Source organism: Gouania willdenowi, chromosome 20, assembly GCF_900634775.1.
Source record: "Gouania willdenowi chromosome 20, fGouWil2.1, whole genome shotgun sequence".
Classification (NCBI taxonomy): Eukaryota; Metazoa; Chordata; class Actinopteri; order Blenniiformes; family Gobiesocidae; genus Gouania; species Gouania willdenowi.
In genome coordinates this window covers 19371868-19395677 of record NC_041063.1, presented here as the reverse complement: position 1 = coordinate 19395677, position 23810 = coordinate 19371868, and the positions used below count along the sequence as shown (strand labels likewise).

At 34.0% G+C, this 23810-nt stretch overlaps 1 protein-coding gene across 1 annotated transcript in view; it reads left to right on the top strand.

Annotated features, from left to right (window-relative positions):
- The window catches only part of LOC114454567 (cadherin-9-like), an 80819-nt gene extending 72711 nt beyond the window's left edge, over positions 1-8108 (top strand). Inside the window, exons 8-11 of the mRNA XM_028435117.1 lie at positions 1519-1772; positions 6776-6912; positions 7903-8024; positions 8091-8108. Of these exons, the coding sequence (XP_028290918.1) occupies positions 1519-1772; positions 6776-6912; positions 7903-8024; positions 8091-8108 (531 nt within the window). The remainder of the gene's footprint in view (positions 1-1518; positions 1773-6775; positions 6913-7902; positions 8025-8090) is intronic.
- Positions 8109-23810: the final 15702 nt, after the last annotated feature.

Genomic DNA, 23810 nt, shown 5'->3' with positions numbered 1-23810 from the left:
ACATAATGACTGTGGACAAACTGTAATTACACAAGGTCTCAGTGGAACTTTTAGGGAGGAAAGGCAAGTTACGGAGAAAAGTTTTTTTTTTTTAATATCTTTTAGGGTAGTCATGCAGAAATGGCTTTGATCAGTCATGGGCAACTGAGCAAACATAAGACCGACAACACACAAAATGACAGAAATGTACAGAAAACTCAAGAAAAGCATATGAACTGATAACATAAACACACACAAAAGCACATAAGGGGACTGAAAAATAAACAAAATGACAACAAAAACATATAAAAGAACAAAAATACAGAAAAAAGTTGGACAAATGAAAAACATTAACACAACAGGACAACAAAAACACACAGAAGGATGAAAAAATATACAAAATCACAGAAAAAAAATATACAAACTCAAAGAAAAGTACAAAGAACAACAGCAAAAACATACAAAATGACAACAACATATAAAATAAAAAACAGAAAAATGAAAAATATATACGTACGGACAACATATAAACACAACAGGGGTGTATTCTGGAAAGGAGGGTTAACAAACTGAGTCTATCGATAAACTCTGGGTCAGCGTACCCCGCAATGGGAAACTCTGGGTATGTGATTCTATTACATCTGGTATGAAGTGGGTCAATCAACCCTGAGTTTGTAAACCTTGGGTTACTTACGTGCTAAAAACCCATCCTCAATAGAGCAAAGATTAAACGAGCTGCCATGGCAACAACTCGGAAGAGACTGATTTATTTCACCCCGATGGATGAAATAAGCCTGTGTTTGTGGAATATGAGCCTGTTCTAAAGGTGCGTTCACGCACAGCGCCACCTCAGCAACTATAGTCTTTTAAATCGCCCGTGATTAGTCACGCTTTTTGATCACTTCATCGCTTCAGTGACGTGACGGCTGGAGAATAGAGTGAATAAAATGTTTCAAAAACATAAAATGTAAAAAAGTGGGCAAATGGACAACAAAAACACACAAAGGGACAATGAAAATATAGAAAAAGAAAGAAAACACACTAAAGGACAATAAAAAATACTCAAAACAACCAAAAAAAATGCTAATGGATCAAAAAAGGCACAAAAACAAACCCTTTATTCTTTGCAGCAATAGTTATCGAATAGGACATCTTTTTTGTGACACCGCTGTGATCAAGAAATGGAATATTTTCCTGGGGAAATGCACAGATAAGTCGCTCCAGGTCATAAGTCACATGTTCGGGTGTCAGCCTGCAATGCTTATTACAGGTACACTACTGGCTGAAGATGGTGCCAAACATCAATCAGAGCCAGCTTGGAGTCAGGCTTAAGTTAAATTATATTCTGGTCTTTTTACAAACATTTACAAGCACCTGTTTGTTCATTGCCTGTTAGGACAGATATTTTAGGGAAGATCAGGACTGGTTTTGATTTGAGTGCAGGTCACCCCCATCTGAGGTTGACTCTTGCTTTGGTGGTTTTAACAATAAGAACTGTAGCCTGATGAGCTCACAAAGTATTTTCTCTCTGTTCCCCAGCCTCTGGACTTTGAGCGTAAGCGTCAGTACAGCCTCCGTGTTCAGGTGGAGAACATCCACATCAACCCTCGCTTCTACTCCGTTGGTCCCTTCAAGGACGAAGCCACGATCAAGATTGTTGTGGAGGACGTGGACGAGCCGCCGGTGTTTGAGCGCGCCAGCTACATTATGGAGGTCAAGGAAGACGTCGGCAAAAACACTGTCATCGGCTCCGTCAGCGCTTCCGACCCAGACAACCGACACACCCTCGTCAGGTAGCGTAGTAAATGTTTAGCTGGTTGTTGAAGTAACATCAAATCTCGGGTTTCAAAGTATGATGCTAGCATGATGCTACCTTGGCCATGACACTATGGCTATTCTACACCACAACCACAACAATGAAAACCAGAGGGGGCGAATAGTCACCATCATAAACCAATAATCTGAAGTGCTTTAACACAGCGATTCTCAACTGGTGGGTCGGGACCGAAGTCGGTAATGGACAGTTGGTCAAAAATAAATAAAAATATACCTGTTAAGCCCCTGCCACTTTTCTCCGAATACCCATTACAAATAACATTTTTGAAAGCTTCTACATGACCTACATGGCTAATTTTTGTTCAGATATAAATATGAACCTTAGTGTTTACAGATGATGTGAGTTTTTGGAAATATATGCTAGTGATTGACAATAAATGTTTTAAATACAGAAATCTGTAGTCCGCCCAAAAAAAACCTAGAGATTTACATCAATTATAAAGCCAATTTTCAGCAGGGAAGGCTACAAAAGCAGATGTTATTGAACTAATGTACATCAACAGCAGAAAGTTTGATTTCTTTGGGAAGCATAAAAAAGGCACATTTTGCAGAGTTGTTGACTTTTCCATTTTTGAACATATTAGCCTGCTGTGTGTGATGTGGTCTTTTGTTCCATTTGGGTTGACTCCAGTTTTAGCTGAGTTTCTTAGGATTACGGAGAGGTATAGAATGTGTGATTTCATTCATTCATTCATTACAACATTAAGACTCGTGAGAGTCACAGAGGCTGGAGCTGCTCCCTCGGGCCACCATGTCTCATTTATTATTTTATGCACTGTGTATATTAAAAAAACATACTTTTTTACAGTGTTATTTTGATAACAGATATTATGAGAAATTGTAAAAATTACAATGAAAAAGCATTTATTAACTTTTTTAACTTAACAAAATCTTATTTCGTTTACTTGATTTTAAGTCAAGGAACCTCTCTTATTTTGAAAAGGTTGATATATGTGAAAATTAAAGTTTGTCAGAGTGGAAATGCAGACATTTTTAAGCAGTGGTGTGACACATTTGTCTATATTTGTGCTAATACCCTCAAGCTTAAGCCCGATTAATGGTTTCACTTCATTAACACAAATGAAAACTTGCCAAGAGTTGTTCACGAAGATGCAAAATTATGCACGAAGTCCATGAAAGTGGAATAATGTGAGGCTACACCCGACTGACTCCACTACAGACTTTTTCATTTTTATGAAGCTCTGAGGGAGTTGGCTCTCAAGGTTGAAGTTCCAGCGCTTTATTGCAGGTGTCAAATCTGATATCATTCTCCTTTATCGCCCCATCACGGAGGAAGTGGCCACTCTGTGGCATTTAAAGCCGCACCGTGAAGGAGGAAGAGGAGAGGAAGCCTGCAGGCAGTCAGCTTTATTAGCAAGTCACTGCGCACGCCGACACATCGGCACAGGATACACATCCACACCTCCTTAAGTAGACTTACGGTTACTACGACGACAACTGCGCTGTTTATCATTCTCCTAGCACTAAGCTTGTTAGTGTGTTGGCCAATCTCGATTGCAGACATGAGCAACTGGTGTCCCGAAGGTGGCCCCTTAAACACAAATACAAAATTACTCAATAAAAAAAAACACTTAATGACAGAAAAATACGCAATATGACCCCCGAATTACAAAACATGAACAAAACTACACAAAATGACTTTAAAAACATATAAAGGCAGAAAAAAAACACAAAATGACGACAAAAACAAACAAAAATACATAAAATAACTACAAAAAGCAAGACTAACCCTAACCCTAACCACAGACTAAAAAAAAAAAACACAAAATGGCCACAAAAAACAAACAAAATACCAACAAAACATACCCTAAATGACAACAAAAATACACAAGATGACTCCATAAGTACACAAATGACACAAAATTATGATAAAAATACAAAGCATGACAGCAGAATTCCAAATATAACCAAACAAATACAGAAAATGCTGTCCAAAAATACACAAAATTATGACAAAAGAACACAAAATGTTTGTAATTTGACACCAGCTTCTTTGTTTTTGTGGCTGTGTTAAGAAAAAAAACTACTCCTGCTTCTGTCATCTTATTTCTTACTTTACTCAGCTTTTTATCGACTGTTGTCTTAAGGTCTCGTTGAGGCCATCACCTTGAAATGCAATACTGTTATCGTTCAGCTGTTTTCCCTAAGAGCACTTCACGTAATTTGACACCAGCCTCACATTCAGCCTATTTGGACCACATAGGTCTCTTTTGCCACGGTTTGAGATGTTGTCGCTCAGCTGAATGGTTATAAGTTTTATTCCCACTTCGGTGACGGAAATTAGGAAAACGATTTCCCTTCAAATGTAGCAAAAATAGAATTTACCAAAACCAGAGAACACAAGCTCCCAATTAGCAACAAGATAATTAAACCTAAACAACCTGCTAGTGTTTTGCAGATTTGTTAACCTCCGTAGCTAAAAGTAAAACTCTCGATGAGTCATTCAGTGTTAATTTGTAATCAGAGTTTCAGACGGATAAACAAGTGTATTTAATGACTTTCGCATTGATTTTAGTGAGCTGTGACAAATTTAACTTTACTAAGAACAATGTGACGTGTGTGTGTGTGGAATGATTAAAAACCAATAGAATGAATAAGATTACCAAAGCTGGTGTGTAGCCTGAACGAGGTGTTTGTGGAGGTGGAACCAGCTCAGAAGGTCAGCTAGCCTTTATCTCCACGTCCTGGTGAAAAAAAAAAAAGCTGGCGAGCCATCCAGGAGCAGCAGTTTGGAGCGGTTAGGACGGAGGCGCGCTGTTATCTCTCCGTCATTAATCAGGTCAGAAGGTTAGACCCAGCCACCTGAATTATTGGGAATATCAGAAAAGCAATTAGCGCAGCCCGCGGCAGACGCGCTTTTAACGAGCCCAAGAGTTACAGTCGGGCTTAGTGAGGTTGTAGGAGTGCATGGAAGGGCGGGAGTGTTTAGATGAAGACACAGAGAGGGTTGAAGTGGGAGAAGCAGCGGGGAGGGGCGGTGCGGCGAAGCGGTGAGAGCCCCGGTTCATGCTCTCCCCTCGGGGTCTCCTTCCTCTTACTGATGCCTGCTACTCCATTAATCACACTGATGTATTGCTGCGCTGCGGAAGGCAAGGGAAAACAACACGATTGGATAACCTCAGTGCGTGTGTGTGCATGGGTATAAAACTTCCATCACCACAGGACAAAGACATCCACGGAGCCCAAATCACCTGTAATGTACTCACTTGTGAGAGACATTGGCTCAGTGACCCTACACACATCATCAGCTCGCCTTGTACAAGATAAAGCAGAACTACAGTGAACACGTTGCCCTCTGCAGCTCTAATGTTGGTTTCAGGTATAAATGAATTTGTATAGCAGTGCTTTATAAGATTAATGGTGAAACATTCAGACAGATTATAAAATCATGAACCCAAAAAGTGAAACAGAAATACTGTGTTTAGTTTTTTAGTGTTATTGAGGACTCTAGCTGGAGTATTCTGGACCAGCTAAAGCTGTCTGATTGTTTACATCAGTGGTTCCCAAACCTTTTCTCAGGGCCCCTTATCACAACAGTTTTATTTTTTTTTAAAAGGGTTTTAAAAAAAAAAAAAATTCTATACATTGGGACTATTCAAACTCAAATCTCATAAAAATAACATAACATTTTTTATCACATATTTTAAAACAACGCTTTCTTAATAAAGTGCAAAGACAATAACATATTCTATTTCTCATACTAGTTAATCCCACCCCTGTCATGACATCACGACCCCCCGATTTGGAAACCACTGCATTACATGACCTAATCTGATTTAATCTGCTGAAAATAAAAGGTCAAACAAGCTTTTCTGCATTTGGTTTAAGCAGGGTACAGACATAAAGATAATCCGTTGTTTTTAGTCCTAACTTTTCCTCCTTCCCTTTCATAAGATTATCCTCTAAGATCATCCTGTGGTCTGAGGTTTGTTCAGAGTGAATTTGGGTCGCGGACATGTACTGGGTGGGTCACGGACAACTGGTCAAAAATAAATAAATACATAATGTTTCATGTTGGACTTGTCTTTTATTTTGAAAGAAACTTTACTTTTGACATGCATGCTGTGAAATACATGTTGCACAGGAAAATACATAGATTAATTTTTGAAAAACTAAATTTGGTTAAAAAAAAGTGGGGCTAAATGACAAAATGTGGGTCCCAGGATGAGACCAGTTGAGAACCCCTGGTTTAGGTTTTGATTCTAACAATGTTTTCCACGTGGCAAGAATCATCTTCAAACGAGATCTAACAACAGGAACAAATGCTACGTTGTTAGATCTACGTTCCTCCGACATAAAAAAGTTATCTTAAATGCCACCTGAAGTCCGAGCTCCTACTCTGTAAAGTCTGAAAAACCAATAAACCCATAAATCTTCAAAGGTGTAAGTGAAGGTTATCATATTTATGATTTTTTTCCAATTCCAAATGGAATTGAGTTTCCATTTTTAGGACTTTTGATTTTTAATCATAAGCAACAGGACGTGAGAGCTTCCAATACTGTATATGATGACCATATATTCTTTTAAATGAAGAGGCATTATATTTTAAATCCATTTTCAGTTTAATCGCCTAAATCGAGCTCTTTTGATTCCTTTCTGAGCCCCAGTGGCTGATGTTTGACCTCCACACGGCTGAGACTGCTGATGTGTTATGAGGAAACATGAGCTCATTGTAATTAAAGACGTGATCTGTGTTGGTCGTTTGTATTCAACCCTGGTTCTTCGACTCACTCAGGCAAGTAAAAGCCAATTTCTCGGGACAAAGTTGGCCTCGCCCGCTGATGGAGAATGTGTTTTAGTTTCCTGTAAATATCAATGATAAGAATCAAATGGCATTTTTTGGAAAGTTTTCCCAGTAAAGGTGACCATTTGCACGCTGCTTCACACCTGACAGACTCTATCCCTCGGGGAGCTACACGTTCACCGTCTCTGTGTGCAGGTACTCCATCGATCGGCGCACAGACATGGACCGAGTGTTCAACGTTCACGCGGGAAACGGCTCCGTGTTCTTACTGAGGGAGCTGGACCGTGAGGAGAACGCCTGGCACAACATCAGCGTCACCGCTTCAGAGTACAGTGAGTGACAGACTCTCCTGAAGCTGCTTCGTCTTCTTCAGTCGTGTTTGAAATCAATCGAGCTGATGACATATTACGACATTTACTGAGTTTTCTGTTACCTTTACGTCAACCTCAAAACAATTTGTGATGGGAAGCATAAATATCAACCATAGTTGAGTACGAGTACTCATATTTGGAGTTGATGTTCTCAGTTCAGGTTTAGTAGTGCACAAGTACACTTTAATAGTTCTAGTACTAATAGTAAAGCTTATTTGCCATTGGCTTCTATAAATATTCCAACCAATCAGGAAGTTGGATTTGGTTATAATAAAATAGATCTGGTAGTTCTTAAGGCTGGGCGATATGGACCGAAACTCGCATCTCGATATTTTTTCTCGAAAGAGGAGGGGCCGATGGCACACTATGGCAGCCTCTCTTCCGTCAGTCTGCCCCAGGGCAGCTGTGGCTATAATAGTAGCTTACCACCACCAAGTGTGGAGTGAAAGAATAATAGCTTAATTCTGTAAAGCGACTTTGATTGTCCCAAAAAGCGCTATATAAAATTGAAGTATTATTATTATTATTATTATTATTATTATTAAGGTCTACTTGTGCACTAGTGTATAAAAAACCTTTACTAGTACTCACTAGGCTGTTTTTTTATCTACTAGTATAATTAGTAAAACCAAATAAGTCACAAATAGTACTGGTAAACCTAATGCAAATTAAGTAGAGTGGATTATATCCAAATCCAGCTCCCTGATTGGTTGAAATATTTTGAATAAAATATTACAGTGTACTACAGTTTTACATACCTAAAATCCTACTGCATTTTGAACTCCCTTTTTTTCTACTTTCAACATGTTGTTTCTACCCTATGTCTTTATTTTTCTGCTATTTAATGTAAAGTAAATTAAAATGTTGTATGGTGTAAATTCGCTTGTCTTGTTTCAAAATGAAATAAACATGATTGCTGATAAACGGACTCTGTACCTTTGTGTTTCCAAGACAACCCTCGACAGATCAGCAGCGTTCCCGTGTATGTCAGAGTCCTGGACGTCAACGACAACGCTCCTACTTTCGCCACCAATTACGAGACCTTTGTCTGTGAGAACGCCAAGGCTAATCAGGTGCGTTGTTATCAAGCGCGGAGCCATTGTCATGGTTTCATCTTGCTCCTCTGTGTTTGACGTTAGCATTCGGCTTGTAATTAGCAGACCACAGGAAGAGTTGGTAAAAAGGAAACAGGCACATAACTGCATTAAGTATTTTTAAACAGGGAGAATGATCCACACTGACGAAGGTTCAAACTTTTTTTACGTTTTATACCTAGGTCATTCCATGTCACATCCCACGTAAATGAATGTTTGAATTTTTTATATTTGCCTTTCTTTGTGCCTTACTGCATCCTTTGCCTTACACTATCCTTTGCCCGGTTTAAGTATGTGCATTCTATTTCTAGTAGTTTATAGAGTCTAATGATGGTCTTAACTCAATTTTTTTGGTGTTGAAATTTTTTGACTTTATGCCTTACTATAGCCTTACCTCCGACCTCGGGTGAATTTTCGATTTTTGCCTTTTTTTGTGCCTTACACTATCCTTTGCCCGGTTTAAGTATGTGCATTCTATTTCTAGTAGTTTATAGAGTCTAATGATGGTCTTAACTCAATTTTTTTTTTTTGAAATTTTTTGACTTTATGCCTTACCTCGGGTGAATTTTCGATTTTTGCCTTTTTTTGTGCCTTACACTATTCTTTGCCCGGTTTAAGTATGTGCATTCTATTTCTAGTAGTTTATAGGGTCTAATGATGGTCTTAACTCAATTTTTTTGGGGTTGAAATTTTTTGACTTTATGCCTTACTATATAGCCTTACCTCCGACGTTGGGTGAATTTTCGATTTTTTCCTTTTTTTGTGCCTTACACTATCCTTTCCCCGGTTTAAGTATGTGCATTCTTTTTCTAGTAGTTTATAGAGTCTAATGATGGTCTTAACTCAATTTTTTTGGGGTTGAAATTTTTTGCCTTACTTTTTTATTTTGGGTGATTTTTGTTTTTTGTCATTTTTTGTGCCTTACTGCTTTCTTAGCCCAGTTTAAGTATGTGCATTATGTTTGCAGTGGTTGTTAGGGTCTAATGATGGTCCTAACTCAATTTTTTTTTTTTCGAAATTTTTTTTTAAAAAAAAGCCTTGCTATAGCCTTACTTTTGATTTTGGGTGATTTTTGTTTTTTGTCATTTTTTGTGCGTTACTGCTTTCTTAGCCCAGTTTAAGTATGTGCATTATGTTTGCAGTGGTCTTTAGGGTCTAATGATGGTCCTAACTCAATTTTTTTTTTTTTAGAAATTTTTGAAAAAAAAGGCTTGCAATAGCCTTACTTTTGATTTTGGGTGATTTTTGTTTTTTTTCTTTTTTTGTGCCTTACTGCTTTCTTAGCCCAGTTTAAGTATGTGCATTATGTTTGCAGTGGTTTTTAGGGTCTAATGATGGTCCTAACTCAATTTTTTTTTTTCGAAATTTTTTGAAAAAAAATGCCGTGCCTTACTTTTGATTTTGGGTGATTTTTGTTTTTTTGTCATTTTTTGTGCCTTACTGCTTTCTTAGCCCAGTTTAAGTATGTGCATTATGTTTGCAGTGGTTTTTAGGGTCGAATGACGGTCCTAACTCAATTTTTTTTTTTTCGAAATTTTTGAAAAAAAAATGCCTTGGTGATTTTTGTTTTTTGTCATTTTTTGTGCCTTACTGCTTTCTTAGCCCAGTTTAAGTATGTGCATTATGTTTGCAGTGGTTTTTAGGGTCTAATGATGGTCCTAACTCAATTTTTTTTTTTCTAAATTTTTTCAAAAAAAAGCCTTGCTATAGCCTTACTTTTGATTTTGAGTGATTTTTGTTTTTTGTCATTTTTTGTGCCTTACTGCTTTCTTAGCCCAGTTTAAGTATGTGCATTATGTTTGCAGTGGTTTTTAGGATCTAATGATGGTCCTAAGTCAATTTTTTTTTTTCGAAATTTTTTTAAAAAAAAGCCTTGCTATAGCCTTACTTTTGATTTTGGGTGATTTTTGTTTTTTGTCATTTTTTGTGCCTTACTGCTTCCTTAGCCCAGTTTAAGTATGTGCATTATGTTTGCAGTGGTTTTTAGGGTCGAATGATGGTCCTAACTCAATTTTTTTTTTTTAGAATTTTTTGAAAAAAAAAGCCTTGCTATAGCCTTACTTTTGATTTTGGGTGATTTTTGTTTTTTGTCATTTTTTGTGCCTTACTGCTTTCTTAGCCCAGTTTAAGTATGTGCATTATGTTTGCAGTGGTTTTTAGGGTCTAATGATGGTCCTAACTCAATTTTTTTTTTTCGAAATTTTTGAAAAAAAAGCCTTGCTATAGCCTTACTTTTGATTTTGGGTGATTTTTGTTTTTTGTCATTTTTTGTGCCTTACTGCTTTCTTAGCCCAGTTTAAGTATGTGCATTATGTTTGCAGTGGTTTTTAGGGTCTAATGATGGTCCTAACTCAATTTTTTTTTTTTCGAAATTTTTGAAAAAAAAAGCCTTGCTATAGCCTTACTTTTGATTTTGGGTGATTTTTGTTTTTTGTCATTTTTTGTGCCTTACTGATTTCTTAGCCCAGTTTAAGTATGTGCATTATGTTTGCAGTGGTTTTTAGGGTCTAATGATGGTCCTAACTCAATTTTTTTTTTTTTCGAAATTTTTGAAAAAAAAGCCTTGCTATAGCCTTACTTTTGATTTTGGGTGATTTTTGTTTTTTGTCATTTTTTGTGCCTTACTGCTTTCTTAGCCCAGTTTAAGTATGTGCATTATGTTTGCAGTGGTTTTTAGGGTCGAATGATGGTCCTAACTCAATTTTTTTTTTTTAGAAATTTTTGGAAAAAAAGCCTTGCTATAGCCTTACTTTTGATTTTGGGTGATTTTTGTTTTTTGTCATTTTTTGTGCCTTACTGCTTTCTTAGCCCAGTTTAAGTATGTGCATTATGTTTGCAGTGGTTTTTAGGGTCTAATGATGGTCCTAACTCAATTTTTTTTTTTCGAAATTTTTTTAAAAAAAGCCTTGCTATAGCCTTACTTTTGATTTTGGGTGATTTTTGTTTTTTGTCATTTTTTGTGCCTTACTGCTTTCTTAGCCCAGTTTAAGTATGTGCATTATGTTTGCAGTGGTTTTTAGGGTCTAATGATGGTCCTAACTCAATTTTTTTTTTTTCGAAATTTTTTGAAAAAAAAGCCTTGCTATAGCCTTACTTTTGATTTTGGGTGATTTTTGTTTTTTGTCATTTTTTGTGCCTTACTGCTTTCTTAGCCCAGTTTAAGTATGTGCATTATGTTTGCAGTGGTTTTTAGGGTCTAATGATGGTCCTAACTCAATTTTTTTTTTTTTGAAATTTTTGAAAAAAAAGCCTTGCTATAGCCTTACTTTTGATTTTGGGTGATTTTTGTTTTTTGTCATTTTTTGTGCCTTACTGCTTTCTTAGCCCAGTTTAAGTATGTGCATTATGTTTGCAGTGGTTTTTAGGGTCTAATGATGGTCCTAACTCAATTTTTTTTTTTTCGAAATTTTTGAAAAAAAAGCCTTGCTATAGCCTTACTTTTGATTTTGGGTGATTTTTGTTTTTTGTCATTTTTTGTGCCTTACTGCTTTCTTAGCCCAGTTTAAGTATGTGCATTATGTTTGCAGTGGTTTTTAGGGTCTAATGATGGTCCTAACTCAATTTTTTTTTTTTCGAAATTTTTTCAAAAAAAAGCCTTGCTATAGCCTTACTTTTGATTTTGGGTGATTTTTGTTTTTTGTCATTTTTTGTGCCTTACTGCTTTCTTAGCCCAGTTTAAGTATGTGCATTATGTTTGCAGTGGTTTTTAGGGTCTAATGATGGTCCTAACTCAATTTTTTTTTTTCGAAATTTTTTTAAAAAAAGCCTTGCTATAGCCTTACTTTTGATTTTGGGTGATTTTTGTTTTTTGTCATTTTTTGTGCCTTACTGCTTTCTTAGCCCAGTTTAAGTATGTGCATTATGTTTGCAGTGGTTTTTAGGGTCTAATGATGGTCCTAACTCAATTTTTTTTTTTTAGAATTTTTTGAAAAAAAAGCCTTGCTATAGCCTTACTTTTGATTTTGGGTGATTTTTGTTTTTTGTCATTTTTTGTGCCTTACTGCTTTCTTAGCCCAGTTTAAGTATGTGCATTATGTTTGCAGTGGTTTTTAGGGTCTAATGATGGTCCTAACTCAATTTTTTTTTTTCGAAATTTTTTTAAAAAAAAAGCCTTGCTATAGCCTTACTTTTGATTTTGGGTGATTTTTGTTTTTTGTCATTTTTTGTGCCTTACTGCTTTCTTAGCCCAGTTTAAGTATGTGCATTATGTTTGCAGTGGTTTTTAGGGTCTAATGATGGTCCTAACTCAATTTTTTTTTTTCGAAATTTTTGAAAAAAAAGCCTTGCTATAGCCTTACTTTTGATTTTGGGTGATTTTTGTTTTTTGTCATTTTTTGTGCCTTACTGCTTTCTTAGCCCAGTTTAAGTATGTGCATTATGTTTGCAGTGGTTTTTAGGGTCTAATGATGGTCCTAACTCAATTTTTTTTTTTTCGAAATTTTTTAAAAAAAAGCCTTGCTATAGCCTTACTTTTGATTTTGGGTGATTTTTTTTTTTTGTCATTTTTTGTGCCTTACTGCTTTCTTAGCCCAGTTTAAGTATGTGCATTATGTTTGCAGTGGTTTTTAGGGTCTAATGATGGTCCTAACTCAATTTTTTTTTTTTCGAAATTTTTGAAAAAAAAGCCTTGCTATAGCCTTACTTTTGATTTTGGGTGATTTTTGTTTTTTGTCATTTTTTGTGCCTTACTGCTTTCTTAGCCCAGTTTAAGTATGTGCATTATGTTTGCAGTGGTTTTTAGGGTCTAATGATGGTCCTAACTCAATTTTTTTTTTTCGAAATTTTTTTTAAAAAAAGCCTTGCTATAGCCTTACTTTTGATTTTGGGTGATTTTTGTTTTTTGTCATTTTTTGTGCCTTACTGCTTTCTTAGCCCAGTTTAAGTATGTGCATTATGTTTGCAGTGGTTTTTAGGGTCTAATGATGGTCCTAACTCAATTTTTTTTTTTCGAAATTTTTTGAAAAAAAAGCCTTGCTATAGCCTTACTTTTGATTTTGGGTGATTTTTGTTTTTTGTCATTTTTTGTGCCTTACTGCTTTCTTAGCCCAGTTTAAGTATGTGCATTATGTTTGCAGTGGTTTTTAGGGTCTAATGATGGTCCTAACTCAATTTTTTTTTTTTAGAAATTTTTGAAAAAAAAGCCTTGCTATAGCCTTACTTTTGATTTTGGGTGATTTTTGTTTTTGTCATTTTTTGTGCCTTACTGCTTTCTTAGCCCAGTTTAAGTATGTGCATTATGTTTGCAGTGGTTTTTAGGGTCTAATGATGGTCCTAACTCAATTTTTTTTTTTCGAAATTTTTGAAAAAAAAGCCTTGCTATAGCCTTACTTTTGATTTTGGGTGATTTTTGTTTTTTGTCATTTTTTGTGCCTTACTGCTTTCTTAGCCCAGTTTAAGTATGTGCATTATGTTTGCAGTGGTTTTTAGGGTCTAATGATGGTCCTAACTCAATTTTTTTTTTTCGAAATTTTTGAAAAAAAAGCCTTGCTATAGCCTTACTTTTGATTTTGGGTGATTTTTGTTTTTTGTCATTTTTGTGCCTTACTGCTTTCTTAGCCCAGTTTAAGTATGTGCATTATGTTTGCAGTGGTTTTTAGGGTCTAATGATGGTCCTAACTCAATTTTTTTTTTTCGAAATTTTTTAAAAAAAAGCCTTGCTATAGCCTTACTTTTGATTTTGGGTGATTTTTGTTTTTTGTCATTTTTTGTGCCTTACTGCTTTCTTAGCCCAGTTTAAGTATGTGCATTATGTTTGCAGTGGTTTTTAGGGTCTAATGATGGTCCTAACTCAATTTTTTTTTTTCGAAATTTTTGAAAAAAAAAGCCTTGCTATAGCCTTACTTTTGATTTTGGGTGATTTTTGTTTTTTGTCATTTTTTGTGCCTTACTGCTTTCTTAGCCCAGTTTAAGTATGTGCATTATGTTTGCAGTGGTTTTTAGGGTCTAATGATGGTCCTAACTCAATTTTTTTTTTTCGAAATTTTTGAAAAAAAAGCCTTGCTATAGCCTTACTTTTGATTTTGGGTGATTTTTGTTTTTTGTCATTTTTTGTGCCTTACTGCTTTCTTAGCCCAGTTTAAGTATGTGCATTATGTTTGCAGTGGTTTTTAGGGTCTAATGATGGTCCTAACTCAATTTTTTTTTTTTCGAAATTTTTTGAAAAAAAAGCCTTGCTATAGCCTTACTTTTGATTTTGGGTGATTTTTGTTTTTTGTCATTTTTTGTGCCTTACTGCTTTCTTAGCCCAGTTTAAGTATGTGCATTATGTTTGCAGTGGTTTTTAGGGTCTAATGATGGTCCTAACTCAATTTTTTTTTTTCGAAATTTTTGAAAAAAAATGCCTTGCTATAGCCTTACTTTTGATTTTGGGTGATTTTTGTTTTTTGTCATTTTTTGTGCCTTACTGCTTTCTTAGCCCAGTTTAAGTATGTGCATTATGTTTGCAGTGGTTTTTAGGGTCTAATGATGGTCCTAACTCAATTTTTTTTTTTTTGAAATTTTTTAAAAAAAAGCCTTGCTATAGCCTTACTTTTGATTTTGGGTGATTTTTGTTTTTTGTCATTTTTTGTGCCTTACTGCTTTCTTAGCCCAGTTTAAGTATGTGCATTATGTTTGCAGTGGTTTTTAGGGTCTAATGATGGTCCTAACTCAATTTTTTTTTTTCCGAAATGTTTTTTAAAAAAAGCCTTGCTATAGCCTTACTTTTGATTTTGGGTGATTTTTGTTTTTTGTCATTTTTTGTGCCTTACTGCTTTCTTAGCCCAGTTTAAGTATGTGCATTATGTTTGCAGTGGTTTTTAGGGTCTAATGATGGTCCTAACTCAATTTTTTTTTTTTCGAAATTTTTGAAAAAAAAGCCTTGCTATAGCCTTACTTTTGATTTTGGGTGATTTTTGTTTTTTGTCTTTTTTTGTGCCTTACTGCTTTCTTAGCCCAGTTTAAGTATGTGCATTATGTTTGCAGTGGTTTTTAGGGTCTAATGATGGTCCTAACTCAATTTTTTTTTTTTTCGAAATTTTTGAAAAAAAAGCCTTGCTATAGCCTTACTTTTGATTTTGGGTGATTTTTGTTTTTTGTCATTTTTTGTGCCTTACTGCTTTCTTAGCCCAGTTTAAGTATGTGCATTATGTTTGCAGTGGTTTTTAGGGTCTAATGATGGTCCTAACTCAATTTTTTTTTTTTCGAAATTTTTGAAAAAAAAGCCTTGCTATAGCCTTACTTTTGATTTTGGGTGATTTTTGTTTTTTGTCATTTTTTGTGCCTTACTGCTTTCTTAGCCCAGTTTAAGTATGTGCATTATGTTTGCAGTGGTTTTTAGGGTCTAATGATGGTCCTAACTCAATTTTTTTTTTTCGAAATTTTTGAAAAAAAATGCCTTGCTATAGCCTTACTTTTGATTTTGGGTGATTTTTGTTTTTTGTCATTTTTTGTGCCTTACTGCTTTCTTAGCCCAGTTTAAGTATGTGCATTATGTTTGCAGTGGTTTTTAGGGTCTAATGATGGTCCTAACTCAATTTTTTTTTTTTCGAAATTTTTGAAAAAAAAGCCTTGCTATAGCCTTACTTTTGATTTTGGGTGATTTTTGTTTTTTGTCATTTTTTGTGCCTTACTGCTTCCTTAGCCCAGTTTAAGTATGTGCATTATGTTTGCAGTGGTTTTTAGGGTCTAATGATGGTCCTAACTCAATTTTTTTTTTTTCGAAATTTTTGAAAAAAAAGCCTTGCTATAGCCTTACTTTTGATTTTGGGTGATTTTTGTTTTTTGTCATTTTTTGTGCCTTACTGCTTTCTTAGCCCAGTTTAAGTATGTGCATTATGTTTGCAGTGGTTTTTAGGGTCTAATGATGGTCCTAACTCAATTTTTTTTTTTTCCAAAATTTTTGAAAAAAAAGCCTTGCTATAGCCTTACTTTTGATTTTGGGTGATTTTTGTTTTTTGTCATTTTTTGTGCCTTACTGCTTTCTTAGCCCAGTTTAAGTATGTGCATTATGTTTGCAGTGGTTTTTAGGGTCTAATGATGGTCCTAACTCAATTTTTTTTTTTTCGAAATTTTTTAAAAAAAAGCCTTGCTATAGCCTTACTTTTGATTTTGGGTGATTTTTGTTTTTTGTCATTTTTTGTGCCTTACTGCTTTCTTAGCCCAGTTTAAGTATGTGCATTATGTTTGCAGTGGTTTTTAGGGTCTAATGATGGTCCTAACTCAATTTTTTTTTTTTTCCAAAATTTTTGAAAAAAAAGCCTTGCTATAGCCTTACTTTTGATTTTGGGTGATTTTTGTTTTTTGTCATTTTTTGTGCCTTACTGCTTTCTTAGCCCAGTTTAAGTATGTGCATTATGTTTGCAGTGGTTTTTAGGGTCGAATGATGGTCCTAACTCAATTTTTTTTTTTTAGAAATTTTTGAAAAAAAAGCCTTGCTATAGCCTTACTTTTGATTTTGGGTGATTTTTGTTTTTTGTCATTTTTTGTGCCTTACTGCTTTCTTAGCCCAGTTTAAGTATGTGCATTATGTTTGCAGTGGTTTTTAGGGTCTAATGATGGTCCTAACTCAATTTTTTTTTTTTCGAAATTTTTGAAAAAAAATGCCTTGCTATAGCCTTACTTTGATTTTGGGTGATTTTTGTTTTTTGTCATTTTTTGTGCCTTACTGCTTTCTTAGCCCAGTTTAAGTATGTGCATTATGTTTGCAGTGGTTTTTAGGGTCTAATGATGGTCCTAACTCAATTTTTTTTTTTTCGAAATTTTTGAAAAAAAAGCCTTGCTATAGCCTTACTTTTGATTTTGGGTGATTTTTGTTTTTTGTCATTTTTTGTGCCTTACTGCTTTCTTAGCCCAGTTTAAGTATGTGCATTATGTTTGCAGTGGTTTTTAGGGTCTAATGATGGTCCTAACTCAATTTTTTTTTTTTTCGAAATTTTTGAAAAAAAAGCCTTGCTATAGCCTTACTTTTGATTTTGGGTGATTTTTGTTTTTTGTCATTTTTTGTGCCTTACTGCTTTCTTAGCCCAGTTTAAGTATGTGCATTATGTTTGCAGTGGTTTTTAGGGTCTAATGATGGTCCTAACTCAATTTTTTTTTTTCGAAATTTTTTGAAAAAAAAGCCTTGCTATAGCCTTACTTTTGATTTTGGGTGATTTTTGTTTTTTGTCATTTTTTGTGCCTTACTGCTTTCTTAGCCCAGTTTAAGTATGTGCATTATGTTTGCAGTGGTTTTTAGGGTCTAATGATGGTCCTAACTCAATTTTTTTTTTTTCGAATTTTTGAAAAAAAAGCCTTGCTATAGCCTTACTTTTGATTTTGGGTGATTTTTGTTTTTTGTCATTTTTTGTGCCTTACTGCTTTCTTAGCCCAGTTTAAGTATGTGCATTATGTTTGCAGTGGTTTTTAGGGTCTAATGATGGTCCTAACTCAATTTTTTTTTTTTCGAAATTTTTGAAAAAAAAGCCTTGCTATAGCCTTACTTTTGATTTTGGGTGATTTTTGTTTTTTGTCATTTTTGTGCCTTACTGCTTTCTTAGCCCAGTTTAAGTATGTGCATTATGTTTGCAGTGGTTTTTAGGGTCTAATGATGGTCCTAACTCAATTTTTTTTTTTTCGAAATTTTTGAAAAAAAAGCCTTGCTATAGCCTTACTTTTGATTTTGGGTGATTTTTGTTTTTTGTCATTTTTTGTGCCTTACTGCTTTCTTAGCCCAGTTTAAGTATGTGCATTATGTTTGCAGTGGTTTTTAGGGTCTAATGATGGTCCTAACTCAATTTTTTTTTTTTGGAAATTTTTGAAAAAAAAGCCTTGCTATAGCCTTACTTTTGATTTTGGGTGATTTTTGTTTTTTGTCATTTTTTGTGCCTTACTGCTTTCTTAGCCCAGTTTAAGTATGTGCATTATGTTTGCAGTGGTTTTTAGGGTCTAATGATGGTCCTAACTCAATTTTTTTTTTTCGAAATTTTTTAAAAAAAAGCCTTGCTATAGCCTTACTTTTGATTTTGGGTGATTTTTGTTTTTTGTCATTTTTTGTGCCTTACTGCTTTCTTAGCCCAGTTTAAGTATGTGCATTATGTTTGCAGTGGTTTTTAGGGTCTAATGATGGTCCTAACTCAATTTTTTTTTTTTTCGAAATTTTTGAAAAAAAAGCCTTGCTATAGCCTTACTTTTGATTTTGGGTGATTTTTGTTTTTTGTCATTTTTTGTGCCTTACTGCTTTCTTAGCCCAGTTTAAGTATGTGCATTATGTTTGCAGTGGTTTTTAGGGTCGAATGATGGTCCTAACTCAATTTTTTTTTTTTCGAAATTTTTGAAAAAAAAGCCTTGCTATAGCCTTACTTTTGATTTTGGGTGATTTTTGTTTTTTGTCATTTTTTGTGCCTTACTGCTTTCTTAGCCCAGTTTAAGTATGTGCATTATGTTTGCAGTGGTTTTTAGGGTCTAATGATGGTCCTAACTCAATTTTTTTTTTTTCGAAATTTTTTTAAAAAAAAGCCTTGCTATAGCCTTACTTTTGATTTTGGGTGATTTTTGTTTTTTGTCATTTTTTGTGCCTTACTGCTTTCTTAGCCCAGTTTAAGTATGTGCATTATGTTTGCAGTGGTTTTTAGGGTCTAATGATGGTCCTAACTCAATTTTTTTTTTTTCCAAAATTTTTGAAAAAAAAGCCTTGCTATAGCCTTACTTTTGATTTTGGGTGATTTTTGTTTTTTGTCATTTTTTGTGCCTTACTGCTTTCTTAGCCCAGTTTAAGTATGTGCATTATGTTTGCAGTGGTTTTTAGGGTCTAATGATGGTCCTAACTCAATTTTTTTTTTTTTCGAAATTTTTGAAAAAAAAGCCTTGCTATAGCCTTACTTTTGATTTTGGGTGATTTTTGTTTTTTGTCATTTTTTGTGCCTTACTGCTTTCTTAGCCCAGTTTAAGTATGTGCATTATGTTTGCAGTGGTTTTTAGGGTCTAATGATGGTCCTAACTCAATTTTTTTTTTTTCGAAATTTTTGAAAAAAAAGCCTTGCTATAGCCTTACTTTTGATTTTGGGTGATTTTTGTTTTTTGTCATTTTTTGTGCCTTACTGCTTTCTTAGCCCAGTTTAAGTATGTGCATTATGTTTGCAGTGGTTTTTAGGGTCTAATGATGGTCCTAACTCAATTTTTTTTTTTTTAGAATTTTTTGAAAAAAAAGCCTTGCTATAGCCTTACTTTTGATTTTGGGTGATTTTTGTTTTTTGTCATTTTTTGTGCCTTACTGCTTTCTTAGCCCAGTTTAAGTATGTGCATTATGTTTGCAGTGGTTTTTAGGGTCTAATGATGGTCCTAACTCAATTTTTTTTTTTTCAAAATTTTTGAAAAAAAAGCCTTGCTATAGCCTTACTTTGATTTTGGGTGATTTTTGTTTTTTGTCATTTTTTGTGCCTTACTGCTTTCTTAGCCCAGTTTAAGTATGTGCATTATGTTTGCAGTGGTTTTTAGGGTCTAATGATGGTCCTAACTCAATTTTTTTTTTTTCGAAATTTTTGAAAAAAAAGCCTTGCTATAGCCTTACTTTTGATTTTGGGTGATTTTTGTTTTTTGTCATTTTTTGTGCCTTACTGCTTTCTTAGCCCAGTTTAAGTATGTGCATTATGTTTGCAGTGGTTTTTAGGGTCTAATGATGGTCCTAACTCAATTTTTTTTTTTTTCGAAATTTTTGAAAAAAAAGCCTTGCTATAGCCTTACTTTTGATTTTGGGTGATTTTTGTTTTTTGTCCTTTTTTGTGCCTTACTGCTTTCTTAGCCCAGTTTAAGTATGTGCATTATGTTTGCAGTGGTTTTTAGGATCTAATGATGGTCCTAACTCAATTTTTTTTTTTTCGAAATGTTTTTTAAAAAAAGCCTTGCTATAGCCTTACTTTTGATTTTGGGTGATTTTTGTTTTTTGTCATTTTTTGTGCCTTACTGCTTTCTTAGCCCAGTTTAAGTATGTGCATTATGTTTGCAGTGGTTTTTAGGGTCTAATGATGGTCCTAACTCAATTTTTTTTTTTTTAGAATTTTTGAAAAAAAAGCCTTGCTATAGCCTTACTTTTGATTTTGGGTGATTTTTGTTTTTTGTCATTTTTTGTGCCTTACTGCTTTCTTAGCCCAGTTTAAGTATGTGCATTATGTTTGCAGTGGTTTTTAGGGTCTAATGATGGTCCTAACTCAATTTTTTTTTTTTTGAAATTTTTGAAAAAAATGCCTTGCTATAGCCTTACTTTTAGTTTTGGGTGATTTTTGTTTTTTGTCATTTTTTGTGCCTTACTGCTTTCTTAGCCCAGTTTAAGTATGTGCATTATGTTTGCAGTGGTTTTTAGGGTCTAATGATGGTCCTAACTCAATTTTTTTTTTTTAGAAATTTTTGAAAAAAAAGCCTTGCTATAGCCTTACTTTTGATTTTGGGTGATTTTTGTTTTTTGTCATTTTTTGTGCCTTACTGCTTTCTTAGCCCAGTTTAAGTATGTGCATTATGTTTGCAGTGGTTTTTAGGGTCTAATGATGGTCCTAACTCAATTTTTTTTTTTTTGAAATTTTTTAAAAAAAAGCCTTGCTATAGCCTTACTTTTGATTTTGGAGTGATTTTTGTTTTTTGTCATTTTTTGTGCCTTACTGCTTTCTTAGCCCAGTTTAAGTATGTGCATTATGTTTGCAGTGGTTTTTAGGGTCTAATGATGGTCCTAACTCAATTTTTTTTTTTTCGAAATTTTTTGAAAAAAAAGCCTTGCTATAGCCTTACTTTTGATTTTGGGTGATTTTTGTTTTTTGTCATTTTTTGTGCCTTACTGCTTTCTTAGCCCAGTTTAAGTATGTGCATTATGTTTGCAGTGGTTTTTAGGGTCTAATGATGGTCCTAACTCAATTTTTTTTTTTTTGAAATTTTTGAAAAAAAAGCCTTGCTATAGCCTTACTTTTGATTTTGGGTGATTTTTGTTTTTTGTCATTTTTTGTGCCTTACTGATTTCTTAGCCCAGTTTAAGTATGTGCATTATGTTTGCAGTGGTTTTTAGGGTCTAATGATGGTCCTAACTCAATTTTTTTTTTTTCGAAATTTTTGAAAAAAAAGCCTTGCTATAGCCTTACTTTTGATTTTGGGTGATTTTTGTTTTTTGTCATTTTTTGTGCCTTACTGCTTTCTTAGCCCAGTTTAAGTATGTGCATTATGTTTGCAGTGGTTTTTAGGGTCTAATGATGGTCCTAACTCAATTTTTTTTTTTCGAAATTTTTGAAAAAAATGCCTTGCTATAGCCTTACTTTTGATTTTGGGTGATTTTTGTTTTTTGTCATTTTTTGTGCCTTACTGCTTTCTTAGCCCAGTTTAAGTATGTGCATTATGTTTGCAGTGGTTTTTAGGGTCTAATGATGGTCCTAACTCAATTTTTTTTTTTTTTGAAATTTTTGAAAAAAAATGCCTTGCTATAGCCTTACTTTTGATTTTGGGTGATTTTTGTTTTTTGTCATTTTTTGTGCCTTACTGCTTTCTTAGCCCAGTTTAAGTATGTGCATTATGTTTGCAGTGGTTTTTAGGGTCTAATGATGGTCCTAACTCAATTTTTTTTTTTTTCGAAATTTTTGAAAAAAAAGCCTTGCTATAGCCTTACTTTTGATTTTGGGTGATTTTTGTTTTTTGTCATTTTTTGTGCCTTACTGCTTTCTTAGCCCAGTTTAAGTATGTGCATTATGTTTGCAGTGGTTTTTAGGGTCTAATGATGGTCCTAACTCAATTTTTTTTTTTCGAATTTTTGAAAAAAAAGCCTTGCTATAGCCTTACTTTTGATTTTGGGTGATTTTTGTTTTTTGTCATTTTTTGTGCCTTACTGCTTCTTAGCCCAGTTTAAGTATGTGCATTATGTTTGCAGTGGTTTTTAGGGTCTAATGATGGTCCTAACTCAATTTTTTTTTTTTAGAATTTTTTGAAAAAAAAGCCTTGCTATAGCCTTACTTTTGATTTTGGGTGATTTTTGTTTTTTGTCATTTTTTGTGCCTTACTGCTTTCTTAGCCCAGTTTAAGGATGTGCATTATGTTTGCAGTGGTTTTTAGGGTCTAATGACGGTCTTAACTCAATTTTTTTTTTTTCGAAATTTTTGAAAAAAAAGCCTTGCTATAGCCTTACTTTTGATTTTGGGTGATTTTTGTTTTTTGTCATTTTTTGTGCCTTACTGCTTTCTTAGCCCAGTTTAAGTATGTGCATTATGTTTGCAGTGGTTTTTAGGGTCTAATGATGGTCCTAACTCAATTTTTTTTTTTTTGAAATTTTTTTTAAAAAAAAGCCTTGCTATAGCCTTACTTTTGATTTTGGGTGATTTTTGTTTTTTGTCATTTTTTGTGCCTTACTGCTTTCTTAGCCCAGTTTAAGTATGTGCATTATGTTTGCAGTGGTTTTTAGGGTCTAATGATGGTCCTAACTCAATTTTTTTTTTTTTCGAAATTTTTGAAAAAAAAGCCTTGCTATAGCCTTACTTTTGATTTTGGGTGATTTTTGTTTTTTGTCATTTTTTGTGCCTTACTGCTTTCTTAGCCCAGTTTAAGTATGTGCATTATGTTTGCAGTGGTTTTTAGGGTCTAATGATGGTCCTAACTCAATTTTTTTTTTCGAAATTTTTTCAAAAAAAAGCCTTGCTATAGCCTTACTTTTGATTTTGGGTGATTTTTGTTTTTTGTCATTTTTTGTGCCTTACTGCTTTCTTAGCCCAGTTTAAGTATGTGCATTATGTTGCAGTGGTTTTTAGGGTCTAATGATGGTCCTAACTCAATTTTTTTTTTTTCGAAATTTTTGAAAAAAAGCCTTGCTATAGCCTTACTTTTGATTTTGGGTGATTTTTGTTTTTGTCATTTTTTGTGCCTTACTGCTTTCTTAGCCCAGTTTAAGTATGTGCATTATGTTTGCAGTGGTTTTTAGGGTCTAATGATGGTCCTAACTCAATTTTTTTTTTTTTCCAAAATTTTTGAAAAAAAAAGCCTTGCTATAGCCTTACTTTTGATTTTGGGTGATTTTTGTTTTTTGTCATTTTTGTGCCTTACTGCTTTCTTAGCCCCAGTTTAAGTATGTGCATTATGTTTGCAGTGGTTTTTAGGGTCTAATGATGGTCCTAACTCAATTTTTTTTTTTTTCGAAATTTTTGAAAAAAAAGCCTTGCTATAGCCTTACTTTTGATTTTGGGTGATTTTTGTTTTTTGTCATTTTTTGTGCCTTACTGCTTTCTTAGCCCAGTTTAAGTATGTGCATTATGTTTGCAGTGGTTTTTAGGGTCTAATGATGGTCCTAACTCAATTTTTTTTTTTTGAAATTTTTTTAAAAAAAAGCCTTGCTATAGCCTTACTTTTGATTTTGGGTGATTTTTGTTTTTTTTCTTTTTTGTGCCTTACTGCTTTCTTAGCCCAGTTTAAGTATGTGCATTATGTTTGCAGTGTTTTTAGGTCTAATGATGGTCCTAACTCAATTTTTTTTTTTCGAAATTTTTTGAAAAAAAGCCTTGCTATAGCCTTACTTTTGATTTGGGTGATTTTTGTTTTTTGTCATTTTTGTGCCTTACTGATTTCTTAGCCCCAGTTTAAGTATGTGCATTATGTTTGCAGTAGTTTTTAGGGTCTAATGATGGTCCTAACTCAATTTTTTTTTTTAGAAATTTTTGAAAAAAAGGCTAGCTACTTTGATTTTGGGTGATTTTGTTTTTTGTCATTTTTTGTGCCTTACTGCTTTCTTAGCCCAGTTTAAGTATGTGCATTATGTTTGCAGTGGTTTTTAGGGTCTAATGATGGTCCTAACTCAAT